Source organism: Ictidomys tridecemlineatus, chromosome Y, assembly GCF_052094955.1.
Source record: "Ictidomys tridecemlineatus isolate mIctTri1 chromosome Y, mIctTri1.hap1, whole genome shotgun sequence".
Taxonomy (NCBI): domain Eukaryota; kingdom Metazoa; phylum Chordata; class Mammalia; order Rodentia; family Sciuridae; genus Ictidomys; species Ictidomys tridecemlineatus.
In genome coordinates this window covers 169,995-183,588 of record NC_135494.1, presented here as the reverse complement: position 1 = coordinate 183,588, position 13,594 = coordinate 169,995, and the positions used below count along the sequence as shown (strand labels likewise).

The 13,594-nt window shown below is 64.4% G+C and overlaps 1 protein-coding gene and 2 long non-coding RNA genes across 10 annotated transcripts in view; 2 read left to right on the top strand and 1 right to left on the bottom strand.

Moving 5' to 3' along the window:
* The first annotated feature begins 628 nt into the window (after positions 1 to 628).
* Positions 629 to 4,360, top strand: LOC144371924 (uncharacterized). The gene is made up of 2 exons (XR_013431991.1): positions 629 to 3,037; positions 3,204 to 4,360. It is a non-coding gene; the product is annotated as an uncharacterized LOC144371924 (long non-coding RNA).
* Positions 3,446 to 12,430, bottom strand: LOC110599151 (regucalcin-like). Of its 8 annotated transcripts, none has more exons than XM_078035206.1 (8): positions 12,282 to 12,421; positions 10,073 to 10,156; positions 6,896 to 7,061; positions 5,866 to 6,099; positions 5,202 to 5,417; positions 4,568 to 4,699; positions 3,902 to 4,056; positions 3,446 to 3,622 (listed from the first exon to the last, which is right to left on the bottom strand). In XM_078035206.1, the coding sequence occupies exons 1-8, from the start codon at positions 12,363 to 12,365 to the stop codon at positions 3,572 to 3,574; spliced, it is 1,122 nt and encodes a 373-aa protein (XP_077891332.1). In that variant the 5' UTR covers positions 12,366 to 12,421; the 3' UTR covers positions 3,446 to 3,571. The 8 variants fall into 8 exon arrangements, with proteins under 8 accessions (XP_077891332.1, XP_077891333.1, XP_077891334.1 ...); XM_078035207.1 differs by having other exon boundaries at positions 5,917 to 6,099; positions 12,282 to 12,418; XM_078035208.1 differs by lacking the exon at positions 10,073 to 10,156 and having other exon boundaries at positions 12,282 to 12,430.
* The window catches only part of LOC144371923 (uncharacterized), a 21,819-nt gene continuing 16,915 nt past the window's right edge, over positions 8,691 to 13,594 (top strand). The window contains exon 1 of the long non-coding RNA XR_013431990.1: positions 8,691 to 9,822. This is a non-coding gene — a long non-coding RNA (uncharacterized LOC144371923). The remainder of the gene's footprint in view (positions 9,823 to 13,594) is intronic.

The following is a 13,594-nucleotide window of genomic DNA, read 5'->3' as shown; positions in this document are numbered from 1 at the left end:
CCCTCCCCACCGCAGGCCCCAGGCTGCCCTTCTGGGAGGCAGGGAGTGGGGGGGACACCTTCCTGTGGAGCCTGGTTTTAGTTTGGGGGATGCTGAGAGAGAAGGCATCGGTGGGTGACACCCTGGCTATCACGGTCTGCAGGATAAGTGACTGGGCCACAGCCCTTACCTCATCAGTGTGTGGACCCCTGGGGGATGGGGGGGTAAGTGGAGGCAGGGGGTGGCAGGAGGACGGGGTTCCCTGGGGGTTCCCTGGGGGTGTCTTCTTTATATCTGGGAAGCGGAGCCTCTGCTTCCTGATCATCCTGTGAGCTGCTTCCCCGTGCCACACCCTTGTGCCACCGTGTTCAGGGTCACTCCAGCCCCGAGGTCGGAGCCGGCCTTCTGGAGACCCACCTCTGAAACCCTGAGCCTCCAAATAAACATTTCCTCCTCCCCTCCAGTTGCTCTGCTCGGGTCCTTTTCGTTAAAGCAGCAAAACAGCTGACTGAAAGGGTCTGGCTCGTGGCAAACAGAGTCAGTGAGAATGCAGACAGGGGCTCCGTGAAGATGAAGGACAGGTGCGCACTTGGCCCGTGAAAACTGGGCACCTGTGCGATAAAACAGGAATTCATTCTCTCTCCACACACACGCGCGCGCGCGCAGGAGCCGCGGAGAAACACATACATTCCGCGGAAACCCTCGCAGACACCCGCTCTGTCGAGGAAAGCCGCGGATCCTGCTGCGGGGGAGAGGGACAGAAGCGCAGGGCTGGGGCCGCCTGGTGCCCTTGGGTGTCCCCGGAGCGTCAAGTCTGCGCGCTTACGCGCTGACGTCAGACGCAGCACAGGCCGCAGGCGGGTCGCGGAGGCCTGCACAGTCCTGCTGCATAGTCCTGGGGACCGCTGGCCCTCCTGCCTTCCCCGGCTCCTGTCCCCCGGGTGGATGACCACAGCTGAGGCCTTCGGAGCCCGTCTTGAAGGAAAGGGCCTCTGCGTTCTCTCTGACCGCCCCTGCTGTGGGCCTCCGCGACGCAGCGTCCTTGGAGGGCAGAGGGCGCAGCCAGGAGAGCTGTGGCCCCCGCCCAGAGGCTTCCTCGCACCCACCTGCCCCTCTCGTACCCTCGGGGACCCCTCGCGGGCCGCGGAGCCTAACTGACGCCGGGCCCAGGGATCCCAGGCGGGGCCGGGAGATACCCGGGCTCTGCTGGCCCCGCGCCTGCGGTCTGCGCCTGCGCCATCCGGGCGCCTCCTGGGCCTGGGCGCGGCCGCTGCTCACCTGGTGCAGGACCCTGCCCGCGGGCTGCCCTCTGTCCCCGCGCAGAAAGGACCCGCCCCTCGGAGACCCCTGCTGGGTCGTCCGCACTTCCCTTGGCACCTTCCCCGGGGTTTTTTGATTTTTTAACCATTTTGGAAAGTGGCTGAGAGTTTTGACCCGCAGTTACGCGCCACGCTGCTGTCCCCAGGTGATTCTCATGACCTGCCCCGTTTGGAACCCATAAAGGCTGAGTTGGGCTGAACGCTGCCTGCCATCTCGTCTTAGATCTGAGGTGAAGAGTTGGTTAGGAAACGTCTGATTACTTAATCTCGCCTTGCACTCTCCAGGTCGAGTGTGGACAGGTTGAGCCACACGGCGCAGTGTCACCGCCTGATCTGCTTTTATTTCTCCTTTATATTGTAATTAGGACGGCGCAGAGGCTTGGATTTCATGGGATCTAAATTGCAGGCCCAGTGCACTAAGCTTATCTCTGCCTCTCATTTTAGAAAGTGCAGAGAGTGTCCCCAAGACACGTGATAGACAGGTGGGGGGCGTGAAAGGCCACTTGTCGCCCACGGAGGTGGCTGTAATCAAAGGCGACCAGGGAGAAATGGGAGCCCTCGTGTGCTGGTGGGAAGGCGAAAGGCACGGCCCCTTTGGAGAGGGCCGGCCTGTTGGTCGAAGTCACGTCCCACCTGAGGGAATCGCAAGCGGGTGTTGACACAGGTCGCGGACGGGGGCCTCCGGCGCCTGCGCACGTGCGGCCGTCCCCAAGGACGTCCAACCGCGTGCGGAACCGAGCTCAGATACACCTCAGTGCTGGGGACCCGGAGCACTGTCCAGCAGAGCAGCGCTCGCACCGGCCACAGCTGTGGCTCCAGGCACGTGAGAGGTCCCCAACAGGCAGAGGCACGGACAGGAAAGTGGACTTCTGGCTGCCGGCGCTGGGGACTGACCGCTGAGGGTGCGCAGAGGAAGAAATGCCCTACAGCTGACCGTGCTGGCCATGATGGACAGCTCTGGGAACAGGCTGACCTGTGAGCACGCATCGTGGGCGTGAGAACTACAGCCCACAGGGCTGTTCTAACGTCCTCACTTCGCCGGGTAGAGAAACACAGGCCTCACTCCAGGATGGAGGCTCCAGCCCCAGGACGGCCCTTCCTGGTCACAGCACTGCCCGCCCCTGCCCACAGCACAAGCTGCACTCTGCCACCAGGACAGAGACTCCCGGCAGCTGGCAAGCAGAGCCGTGTGCACCTGCAGGCCACCTGTGTGGGGACCGCCAGGAGCTCTGTGCTGAGCCCTCTGGAGTCGGGGACTCAACGTTCTAAGTCACTCTTAGCATGTGCATGTGGGAGGGCAGCGTGGAGCCCCTGTGCAGGGACAGTGCCCAGGGGCCTCTCGGGGTTGCACAGGGAGTTCCCACTCCACCAGCACCTCCAGCCTAGTCCCTGAAGACCCAGAAACAAATGCTGGAATGAAAACTTGTGTGTGAACATTCAGAGCAGCACCATGCACAAGGGTCAGAAGGGAGAAGTGACCCAGTTGTCCACTGAGGAAAAATGGGGAACAGGACGAGTCCATCCGTATGATGGAATACTACTCAGCCTTAAAAAGGACTGCAGCTCTGCAAGTGGGACGGACTTTGAGACCTGGGGCTCTGTGAGAGAAGCCGACACAGAGGGTCACATAGTGTGGACTCCGTGGGCAGGACCTATCCACAGCAGGCCATCCAGAGAGTGGAGGCAGAGAGGCCAACCTCAGAGACACCAGTGTCAGCCACATGTTCTGGGGAGTGCAGGTGACTTGTGGGGGACCTTGGAGTGGGCAGGTGACGGGGCTGGGCAGGGGACTGGGTCACTGCTGGAGTGTGGGTGCCTTTCAGGGGTAAAGGGGCTATTTGGAAGTAAAGGCGCTGGGCGCCCAGTGCTGTGAAGGCACCTGATGTCCAGCTCGATCCCTGGCAGATGGACTTGTGCACGTCCAGCACAGCTACAGCCCATGCTCAGGTTCCTGCTCTCAGTGACCCAGCACCAAGTGGAGGCAGAGAGGCCAACCTCAGAGACACCAGTGTCAGCCACATGTTCTGAGGTCTGCAGGTGACCTGTGGGGACCTTGGAGAACACACGGGGGCATTACAAGCCGAAGCTGGGTGACCCTGGACAGAGCGTGGGGCGGTCCCTGGGGGGCAGCAGCTGCAGAGATGACATTGAGGTGGCCACATTTATTGTCAGCTGTGAACAGCGGTCAGGCAGGGAGCGCCCTGCCAGAGCCGAGCCTGGCCCGACCCCAGGGACAGAGGCCTGTCTTGAGCTGTGCTGGACGGTGGGGTCCCTCAGCCAGCAAAGGGGCGGGACGCGAGGCCCCTCACCCCCAGGCCCGTGACCTGCGGGAGGAGAGGGTAGAGGTGAGTCCCTGGGTGCGGCTGAGTCTCCCGGCAGCCCCAGCCACGGCAGTGCCAGCCACACCAGCTTCCTAAACCTCCCGTAAACATCTCTGTGCACAGCAGGGCATGTGGGGCCTCGGGAGGGCTGTGTTCCAGGTGGACAGAGGTCCCCATGGATGCTACCAAGCCCGCTCCAGTCCCCGAAGTCAAGATGCGTTACACCTGGCCAGCAGCCGTGGCCAGGAGCCAAGCTGACCCTGGCAGGGAGACCCCACTGACCTTGAAGACGTGTCCAGCCTGCGGCTCCCGCAACAGCTGCTCTGGACTCAGGCTGTCCGCTGCAGAGGTCACGTACAGGTCGGAGTAGTCAGCCCCCCCGAAGCAGCAGGACGTCACCCTGGACACTGGCATCTTCAGGGTGCACAGCTGCGTCCCTGTGAGGAAAGCTCAGGTACGTCCCTAAGCCCAGCCACCCGCCTGCTGCAGGACCCCAGGTGGCCAGACTGTGCCCACTCCCCAGTGGGGCCCTGGGCCTGCTGGTTCTCCCTGGCACCTGCAGCACTTGATCCCCAACTCTGCCCTGCCTCATGGACTGCAGGGGTCAGCAGGGCCACCTGGAGCCCAGGAGCTGGAGAGGCAGGAGGAGCCCCCTGGAGCCTGTGCAGGGAGCTCAGCCTGGGACCCTGGTCCAGCCTCCACCCTCCAGGGTGGGAGAGGACAAGGTCCTGTGGTTTTCAACTGCTGCTTTGTGGTCATTTTCTACATCAGCCCCAGTGTTCCCTGCACTGGCCAAGTGCTGAGGGGCCACCCTGGCAGTCCTGCCATCTGCACAGGTCCCCCTGTAGCTGGACAAGCAGGTGCTGCTGCCCTCCCACTCCTGGACCCTAACACCGTGGCCCAGAGCACCCCATGGCCCCTCCTTGACCGACTGCCCTGTGCACACACCTGTCTCGGGGTCCATGCGGATCACCCTGCCTCCGTCAATGCAGGCCACCCAGAGTGTCCCCGTGGTGTCCACGCACAGCCCATCTGGCATGCCTTGCTCTGGCTCCAGCTGGCACACCAGCCGTGGGTTTGCTGCGGCAGGACAGACAGAGGCGCGTGGCCCCTCACTGCCCAGACCAGGAGGTCACATAGCGTGGCCTCAACAACGGGAGGGAGTGACAGACCCGGTGGCGCATCTGGGACCCCAGGAGGGGACTTGCGAGGGTGTTGGGGGAGAGCCACGGAGGCCCCCACCCAGAGAGGGTGTGGGGGCTGACCACGGAGGCCCCGCCCAGGGAGGGGGGGGGCTGGCCACGGAGGCCCCGCCCAGGGAGGGCATAGGGGGCTGGCCACGGAGGCTCCTACCCCAGGGAGGGTGTGGGGGCTGACCACGGAGGCCCCGCCCAGGGAGGGGGGGGGCTGGCCACGGAGGCCCCGCCCAGGGAGGGCATAGGGGGCTGGCCACGGAGGCCCCGCCCAGGGAGGGTGTGTGGGGCTGGCCACGGAGGCTCCTACCCCAGGGAGGGTGTGGGGAGCTGGCCACGGAGGCCTTCATCTGGGGAGGGTGTGGGGGGCTAGCAGTGGCGGCCCCTACCCAGGCCTCCTGTCTGCACGTCGTAGTCATAGGCCCGCACAGAGTAGTCCAGGCTGTCCACGTGGTAGAGGGTGCGATGGTCCAGGGACCAGTCCAGCCCATTGGGGATGCCCAGCTGGTCCAGCTGTCTGACCACTGAGCCGTCAGCGTAGAGTGTGTACAGGGAGCCCTGCCCCGGCTCCCACACTCCTGGGGCGGACGCCTCTGGCATGGTGCCTGGAGAGAGTGGAAGGTCAGTGGGCAGCACCCCAACCTGCCTTGTCCACCCTACACAGACCCGCTGTGCAGAGAGCTATGGTCACCCTCAGTCGGGGTCAGCAGGCAGGATGGCCCTCAGGCGGCATCTGTGAGTGAGGCTCTGTGCTGGGCGAAGGGGGGACCCCAGAGATGTTCCACTGGGAAGAGGCCTGCTCAGGCAGAGGTGCTGGGCCCTCAGCCGCACGTGAATGGCCCCTGGCCAGCAGCTCCGGCTGCTGCCCCACCCTGGCGGCTTCAACCCTCCCCAGGTCCTCTCTGGGCAGGGACCCAGGAAGAATGACCTGGAAGCCATGGGATTTGGAGTGGGAGGGAACCTGTGGGCTGCCCAGTGCCTGCATGGCCCCCGGGGGCCGCTTGCCAGCAGCCTGGGGAGGGCTCCTGAGGTCCCCACCCAGCCAGCACCCACCATGACGGGAGGCTCTCCAGGTGGCCAGGGCCAGTCCTTTCAGCAGCCCACCTGCCACAAACCTCCCGGCGGGGTCCACCTTCCCGTCGTTGAACCTGTTGTGGGGCTTGTCCCTGTCCAGCCAGGCCGCCCACTCCACCTGCCCCGTCGCCCAGTCCAGGAGGCCAAGGCAGGTGCCAGAGGCCACCACGTAGCTGCCCTCTCTGCGCAGAGCCACACAGCCAACAGGATCTCCTGGGAGGACAGAGGACAGCAGGGTGGCCTGGCTGCTGCTTCTCCAGGAGACGGTGCCACCCCACCCATGGGGCTCCCACCAGGAGGCACCATCAGGGCACAGAGCACGTCTCAGCACAGGACCAGTCCTGCTGGGCCTGCCTGGACCACCTCTCTGCACCCCCCCCCCACGACGGCCACCACAGGGCCTCCAGATGGGACTGGAGGCTGCTGAGCCTGCCTGCAGGGCCACCAGGACTGCAGGAGCGGAGAGCGCTGGCCTCTCCTCACGTCAGTGCCAGTGTGAGAGCCTCGGGTGCCCCTGAGCCCTCAGGTAGGACCGCTGGGCCTGGGGCAGGCTCCACAGGAGGGTGCCTGAGACCAGACACAGACATGGGGCCAGCCCTGATCTGCAAGGGGGACAGTGGCACCTGCCCTTGGGGAGGGTGAGGGTGAGTGGGGGACGCTCCCAGAGTGCTGCTTCTGCTCCTCAGGGGGTCGTCATCCACACAGGTGTGCAAGCCCCACAGACACACAGGTACCTCCCAGGTGTGTGAATCCACAAGGGTCAGCAGTCCACACAGGTGTGCAAGCCCCACAGACACACGGGTACCTCCCAGGTGTGTGAATCCACAGGGGTCGTCATCCACACAGGTGTGCAAGCCCCACAGACACACAGGTTCCTCCCAGGTGTGTGGGTCCACAGGGGTCAGCAGTCCACACAGGTGTGCATGCCCCAGGTACCTCAGGCCCACCCTCTGCAGCCCCCAGACCCACTTCCTTTGTCCCACCCTCTGCAGCCCCCAGGTCCACTTACTCAGACCCACAGTCTGCACCTCCCCAGAGAGTGGGTTCCACCGGCACACAGTCCTGGCGTTGATGTCCACATACACCAGCTGCCCGGTCTCCTCTTCCCACACGGGACACTCCCCCATCCTGTGCCTCTCTCGGATGACAGCCTGGATCCTGGGGGACGCCATGGCCTGGGAGGAGGACAGGGCTGTGAGTGCCCTGTTCCCTGTCCCATTCTCCTGGTCATCCGGTGAGGGCTGCTGGACTGGGCGCTCCCGGGTGTGTGACATCCTGTGGTCTCAAGGACAGCCCTCTTCTGCTCATGAAGCCTCACCCAGGCAGACATGGGGAGGCAGAGAGGGACCCAGCCAAGCCCGTGCCCCTCCTGGCTCCTCTGTGCTGCCTGGCACTCTGCATGACCCGAGAGGTCGACAGAATGTGCAGGTGCCCCGTCACTTGAAGAGGCACCCCCTGGCAAGGTTCCAGGAGTCCCCCTTTCCCTCTGGTGGCACAGTGTGCCACCTCCCCCACCTTCCAGGCCCCCCACCTACAGCCTGGGAAGCAGGGGCTGCTAAGCTGAGCCGCTGTCCAGGTGGGCCCGGCTCAGAGGCTGGGGTGAGGGTGCGATCTGCAGGTGGCTGGCTCCGGAGCACACACCCTGCCCTGTCCGCCCAGGAGACCTCTCCCCCAGAAGGGCTCACTTCTCAAGGCTCCTGTTAATTGGGTTGCTGTGAGACCCCTGCGCTCGGTGGGACTCAGTTCACAGGGCCCTTCCTGGATGGCACCAGGAGGCCCAGCAGCCCAAGGCTCCCATACTGGGGCCGCTCACGTGCTCCTCAGCCCTGGTCCTGTCCTGCTTGCTCAGCTCTTGGGACTCCACCGCACTCTGGCCTCAGCCAGCTGAAGGCTCCACCAGGTGGGGGCGGCAACTCCCTTCCGCCCTCCCCTCCCCTCCCTCCCTCTGTGCTTCGCCAAATCAACAGAGCCCCAGGCGGTGGCATGTCACCCGCTCTGTCCTGCAGAGCCAAGGTAGCAGTTGCAGGAGTCGCCCGTGCACTCGTCGCCCGTGCACTCTGCATTAGAGTGAGAGAAGCAGCAGCCCCTGGGACCTCGCTTCCGTAGAGACCCCCGAGGTCGCGGCCAGCGCCCTACCAGGCATCCCTGAGACTTCCCCTTAGGGCCGACCACGCGCCTCCTCAGCCCTCCTGGGTTCTCCCCTCGCACAGGCGCTGCCCTGGGCAGCGGGACACTGTGCTCCTCTCCTACTGCAGAAGAGCGCCCGCTTGCAACTGCGGGTCCACGGGGCTCACCCAGGCAGGCTCACAGGGAGCACAGGCTTGGCCCGGCAGGCACACAGGGACGCAGGGGAGGCACGAGGAGCCCTGGGCAGGCACACGGGGCGCTGGGCAGGCGCAGAGGGGGCGCAGGGGAGGCACGGGGAGCCCTGGGCAGGCACACGGGGCGCTGGGCAGGCGCAGAGGGGGCGCTGGGGAGGCGCCAAGACCGCTGGGCAGGCGCAGAGGGGGCGCAGGGGAGGCACGGGGAGCCCTTGGCAAGCTCACGGGGCGCTGGGCAGGCGCAGAGGGAGGCAGGGGAGGCACGCGGAGCCCTGGACACGCACGCGGGGCGCTGGGCAGGGCTGTACTCACAGGCGTCCTGTAAAGAACTGACTATGACCTCCGAGGTTCACCTGCTGTCCCGACCCATCCTCGCACACCTGGCCGTGGCACCCAAACTTCACAGACACCAGCGCCCTCCCCCCCCCACCGAGTCATCCTCCGCCCTCTGAGATGGTCTGGGCGCCACTCCCCCAGCCTCCTGCAGGCTCCTCCAGCGGCCTCTGCCCACGTGCCACTCCAACGACTGCAGTGGGGCCAGGGACCCTGCGTCTCTCCTGTCACCACCGCTGTCTCCCAGCAGGATTGCCGGGGCACTCCGCAAGGAGAGGGTTTTCGCGGGAGGTGCTGCTGTCTTGCAGGCCCACGCCAAGGGTTCCTCCCGCTGTGGAGGAGGGCTTGGCACCCACAAGTCCTCCCCGTCCCCGAAAGGAGAGGTGCTGGCTGGTTGGAGGTGGAGTCCCCGCACCCACTCTCCATGCCGCTAACTGAGCCCAGCTCCTCCGCACCCCAGGCTCCAGCCCCAGAACCCAAGGACCCCAGGCTCCATGGTCCCCTCCCCATGGGCTAGAACCGGCCTTGTGGGTGAAGGACTCCCTTGGGAACCTCCTCCTCCTGGGTTCCAAGCCAGCGCTCGGCAGCATCCTCACCCCAACCCTGGTCCCAGAGCTCCTTAGGGCCCTGGACTGCAGGCGCCTGTCTGGGAGACCACCAAGGTGGGAGCTGGGGGCTGGTTCCTGCTCCCATAGCCCAGGAGAGGCCACCGCCTGGGTGGAGGGGGTCTAAAGGAAAATGGATGGAGAGCTGAACTGGAGCTCGTCCACTCCATGAAAGGTGCTGGGGCTCTTGGGAGCACTGGCTGCAGCCAGGGGTGTCCCCTCACCCCGAAGGCTCCTGCTCAAGGGGAGGTCAGTGTGTAGCCTGGCTCTCACCAGATTGGGAGGGGCCCTCTGGTCCTTCTGATTGGCCCTCAGGGTCTGAAGACAGGCCAGGCCCCCCTGCTGGGCAGCCTGCAGTGGCCCCTGGAGCGACCCCAGCATGGGTGTGTCCACTCACTCTCTGGGCACAGTGGACAGGACACACACCTGCTCTGTGGGGCTCTTGTAGGAGCAGACACCTCCCAGGACTACCAGTGACGTGCAACTCTTCAAAGCTAAGGGGACATATTTAGGGAGCCTTGTGGGACCCTGAGGTCAAGATGGCTGGGGTGGCCCCTGATCCATCCCAATGGCTCTCCTCTCTATGCTCAAGCCAAGGACAGGCAGCGGCCGGACAGCGTCAGACCTCATGACATCTTGAGCATCAGGACACAATGCTGCCTTGGCTTGGTGGGAAGGTACAGTGGGCTGGACACAGAAACCAAAGGGGTCAGGCAGTCCCTTGGCTGGGCGGGCAGGGTGGTGGGCCTCCATGCAACAGGACCTAGCTCTCCCTGAGACACACTGTGAGGGCACAGAGCCTCACACGCCCTTTGCTCCCACATTCCAGGGGCCCTGGCACCAAACCAGTTGTCATGCCCCCGTGACCCCACAACAGGACACCAGGCACCCACCCTTCCCCGCTTCCTGGTGGCCCAGCTGTCCTACCTCCAGAGTGCTCGTCCTCCACCTGCCAAACACTGGCCAGTTCCCAGGCCCTGCCTGGAGTCCCGGGGCAGCTTCCTTCTGCACCTGGGGCGGATGATCTCATCTGTCTCATGACTTACACCCTCTGACCTGCCCATGACTCTCCCATTTGTAGATGAGCACACACGGGCTCCCAGACGGGACTCCATGCCCAGCACCCTGCTTGGAAGTCTATCAGGCATCCCACATGGGCTTGCCCACTGGCCCCTGCTCCCCTGCCTTCCTCCTCCCCGTCAATCACCTGCCTTCCTCCTCCTGACAATCACCTGCCTTCCTCCTCCCCACCTGGGATGCCTCCCCATGTCCTACCCCAATGGACTGAATAGCACCCCAAGTGCACTGTGACCTCGGGACAGGGCTTCTTTTGCACGTAGGGTCTCTGCAGATGTAATGAGGTAATGATCTCAAGATGACACCATCCTGGGTCAGGTGGCCCTCATGCCATGGCAGTGTCCTCACTACAGACTGAGGAGGGGACACAGACACAGAGGAGGAGCCCTGTGGGGATGGAGGCAGAGACAGCAGTGAGGGGCCCCCAGCCCAGGGCCACCTGGAGCCTGTGCAGGGACCTCAGCCTGGGGCCCCTGGTCTTGGCCTCTGCCCTCCAGGGCTGGCAGAGGACAGTTTCCTGTGGTTTTCAGCTGCTGGTTTGTGGTCATTTCCCACATCAGCCCCAGGGTTCCCCTGCACTGGCCAAGTGCTGAAGGGCCACCTTGTCACTCCCGCCATCTGTAAAGTTCCCTCTGTAGCTGGACAAGTCATGCCTGGAGCCTACCCTGGAGCCTGGGGAGGGAGCTAAGCCCTGTGACCCCTGGTCTCAGCCTTTTGCCCTCCAAGGCTGGGGGAGAAGATCCCACCGGACTGGGAAAATGGTTTCAGCCCCTGTGACACTTTGCTTCCAAGCGCAGGACACTAATAGGGCCATGAAATCGCATCCAAAGTTGGCCCCTCATCCCTGCCTTCCAGATGTCCTGTCCACCAGGCTCCTCCCTCCCTCCCCCTGCTCAGCTCTGCAGCTCCCAGGGGCTCCTCCCCCTCCCCCCTGCTCAGCTCTGCAGCTCCCTGGGCCCTGGGACCCTTCCCCCCTCCCCCCTGATCAGCTCTTTGGACCCCTGGGTTTGGGAGCCTCTTCATCAGGGCTCCCTGGCACCACCCTCTCCCTGTCTGCTCCCCCAGAGCAGGAGCCTTGTGCCAAGTCAGTGTGAGCCTGTGTCCCCTGCAGTGACTCCTCTGATGTCCTGCTGCCACCCTGCTGGCATGGGGTGGGCTCCCCCACCAGAGCAGGGCTCAGTTACATGGACAGTGTCCAGTTCTCACCCAGCTCTCACCCTCCTGGTGACACTCCTTCCTCCCTGTGGGACAGCTGGAGATAGTGTGCTGGACTCTGCCTGCTGGCCCCACATCCCACTTGGCTGTCCAGAGAAGCCGTGGTGGCCCTGAGGCACCTTGGAGCTGCAATGGCCTGTGTGCTTGTGGTGAGCCCCCCGGGTGGTACTCCCTGTGGGAGACCTGCTGGAGTGACTCGCTGGACCCCGACACAGGCCTAGGCCCCGGGGTCATGCCCCCTGCCCCCTGGTGGGTCTGCTGGCTCCCTCTGTCCCCGAGCATGAGACCCTGCCCTCCTCTCTTTGGGCCTCTGAGTGGTGGCACTGCTCTGTCATGTCTCCTGTCTAGGAGTGGCCTCCTCTGGGGCCCAGCTGAGCACCCCCTGTCCCAACTCCTTCCTGATGGGGGTTGTCACCTAGGGGCTGTGTGACAGGAAAGCACCCTGGGTCTGCCAGAGCCTTGGGTCACCTCGCCTTAGGCTGCTTCCTGGGAGAGGCACAGGGGCAAGGTGGGGCTCAGGCTGTGGGTCTGCCTGGGGACAGAAGTCTCCCTGAGAGGCTCAGTGCTCCTCCATCATCAAATGCCACAGCCCAGGGCCTGAGCCTCCCTCCTCCTGCGCCCAGCACTCCATGTCCCTCAGGAGCATGGAGTGGCCTCAGGGTCCCGCAGGAGCACTTTCCTGTCCCAGGAGTGACAGGCTGACTTCTTCCCCAGGCTGCGGCCTCAGCCTCCACCTGAGCCTCTCCTGAGTGACTCTGGGTCCTGCACCTGCCCCCGTCACAGCCCTGAATCTGTGTCAAGGTCACCTTCCATGAGCACCTGTTCATCAGACTGCTCGGCTCACCTGCCTGGTGTGTCCAGCGCCGGCAAGACCAGGATAGCCCTGCTCACCTGCTTGGTGTGTCCAGCGTGGGCAGGACCTGGACATCCCTGCTCACCTGCTCTGTGTGTCCAGTGCAGGCAGGACCAGGACAGCCCCGCCCACCTGCCCTGTGTGTGATCATGGGATGGACCTAGTCCCCACCGCGGATGCTCAGAAGACTGCTTGCGCCCCCTGCTGGCCGCCGTCAGCTCTACACCCTGCACTGCTCACCTGCCCTGTGTGTCCAGCTTGGGCAGGAGCAGGATAGCCTCGCCCACCTGCCCTGTGTGTCCAGCGCAGGCAGGACCTGGACAGCACTGCTCACCTGACCTATGTGTCCAGCGTGGGCAGGACCAGGATAGCCCCGCCCACCTGCCTCTGTGTGTCCAGCGCAGGCAGGACCTGGACAGTCCTGCTCACCTGACCTATGTGTCCAGCAAGGATAGGACAAGGACAGCCCCGCCCACCTGCCCTGTGTGTGAACATGGGATGGACCCAGGCCCTTCCTCAAGGCAGACAGCACTGCGGATGCTCAGAAGACTGCCTGCGCCCCCTGCTGGCCGCCGTCAGCCCTACACCCTGCACTGCTCACCTGCTTGGTGTGTCCAGCGTGGGCAGAACCAGGACAGCCACGCCTACCTGCCCTGTGTGTCCACGCCGGCAGGACAAGGACAGCCCCGCCCACCTGCCCTGTGTGTGAACATGGGATGGACCCAGGCCCTTCCTCAAGGCAGACAGCGGCGCGGATGCTCAGAAGACTGCCTGCGCCCCCTGCTGGCCGCCATCAGCCCTACACCCTCGGGGCTCAAAGCTCCTCCTGCCTGGGGTCCACATCTCTGGGGTTGGGGTCCTGAAGGGCAGGCCGTCCTCTGCAGGGTCCCGGGAAGCTCCTTCCTGCATCTTCCCACCCCTCACGACCCCAGGCCCTAAGCTTGGGTCCTCACCACTCCAGTTTGTCTCTCTGTCCCCTCTGTCCCTTCTCCATCTGCCCCTCTTCTCAGCACCCTGCTGACTCCTTGGGCCCCAAGACCCTCCGGGTCACCTCCCTCTCCTCATCCCTACCTCGTCAGGTGGCAGAGGGCCTTTGGCATTCCCATGGCCGGCAGTGGAGTGGACACTGACATTAGCGGGCCACAGAACTCATGCCCTGGGCAGCAAGGACCTCCCGAACCAGAAGAGAGTCTCTGGGAGACCCTGCCCCAAAGGCATGACCCTCACAGTCCCAGGAGAGCTTCTAGGGGAAAGAGGGGGCTCTCATATGGAGAGACTTGGAACCCTGCATCCTGTAGACCTGG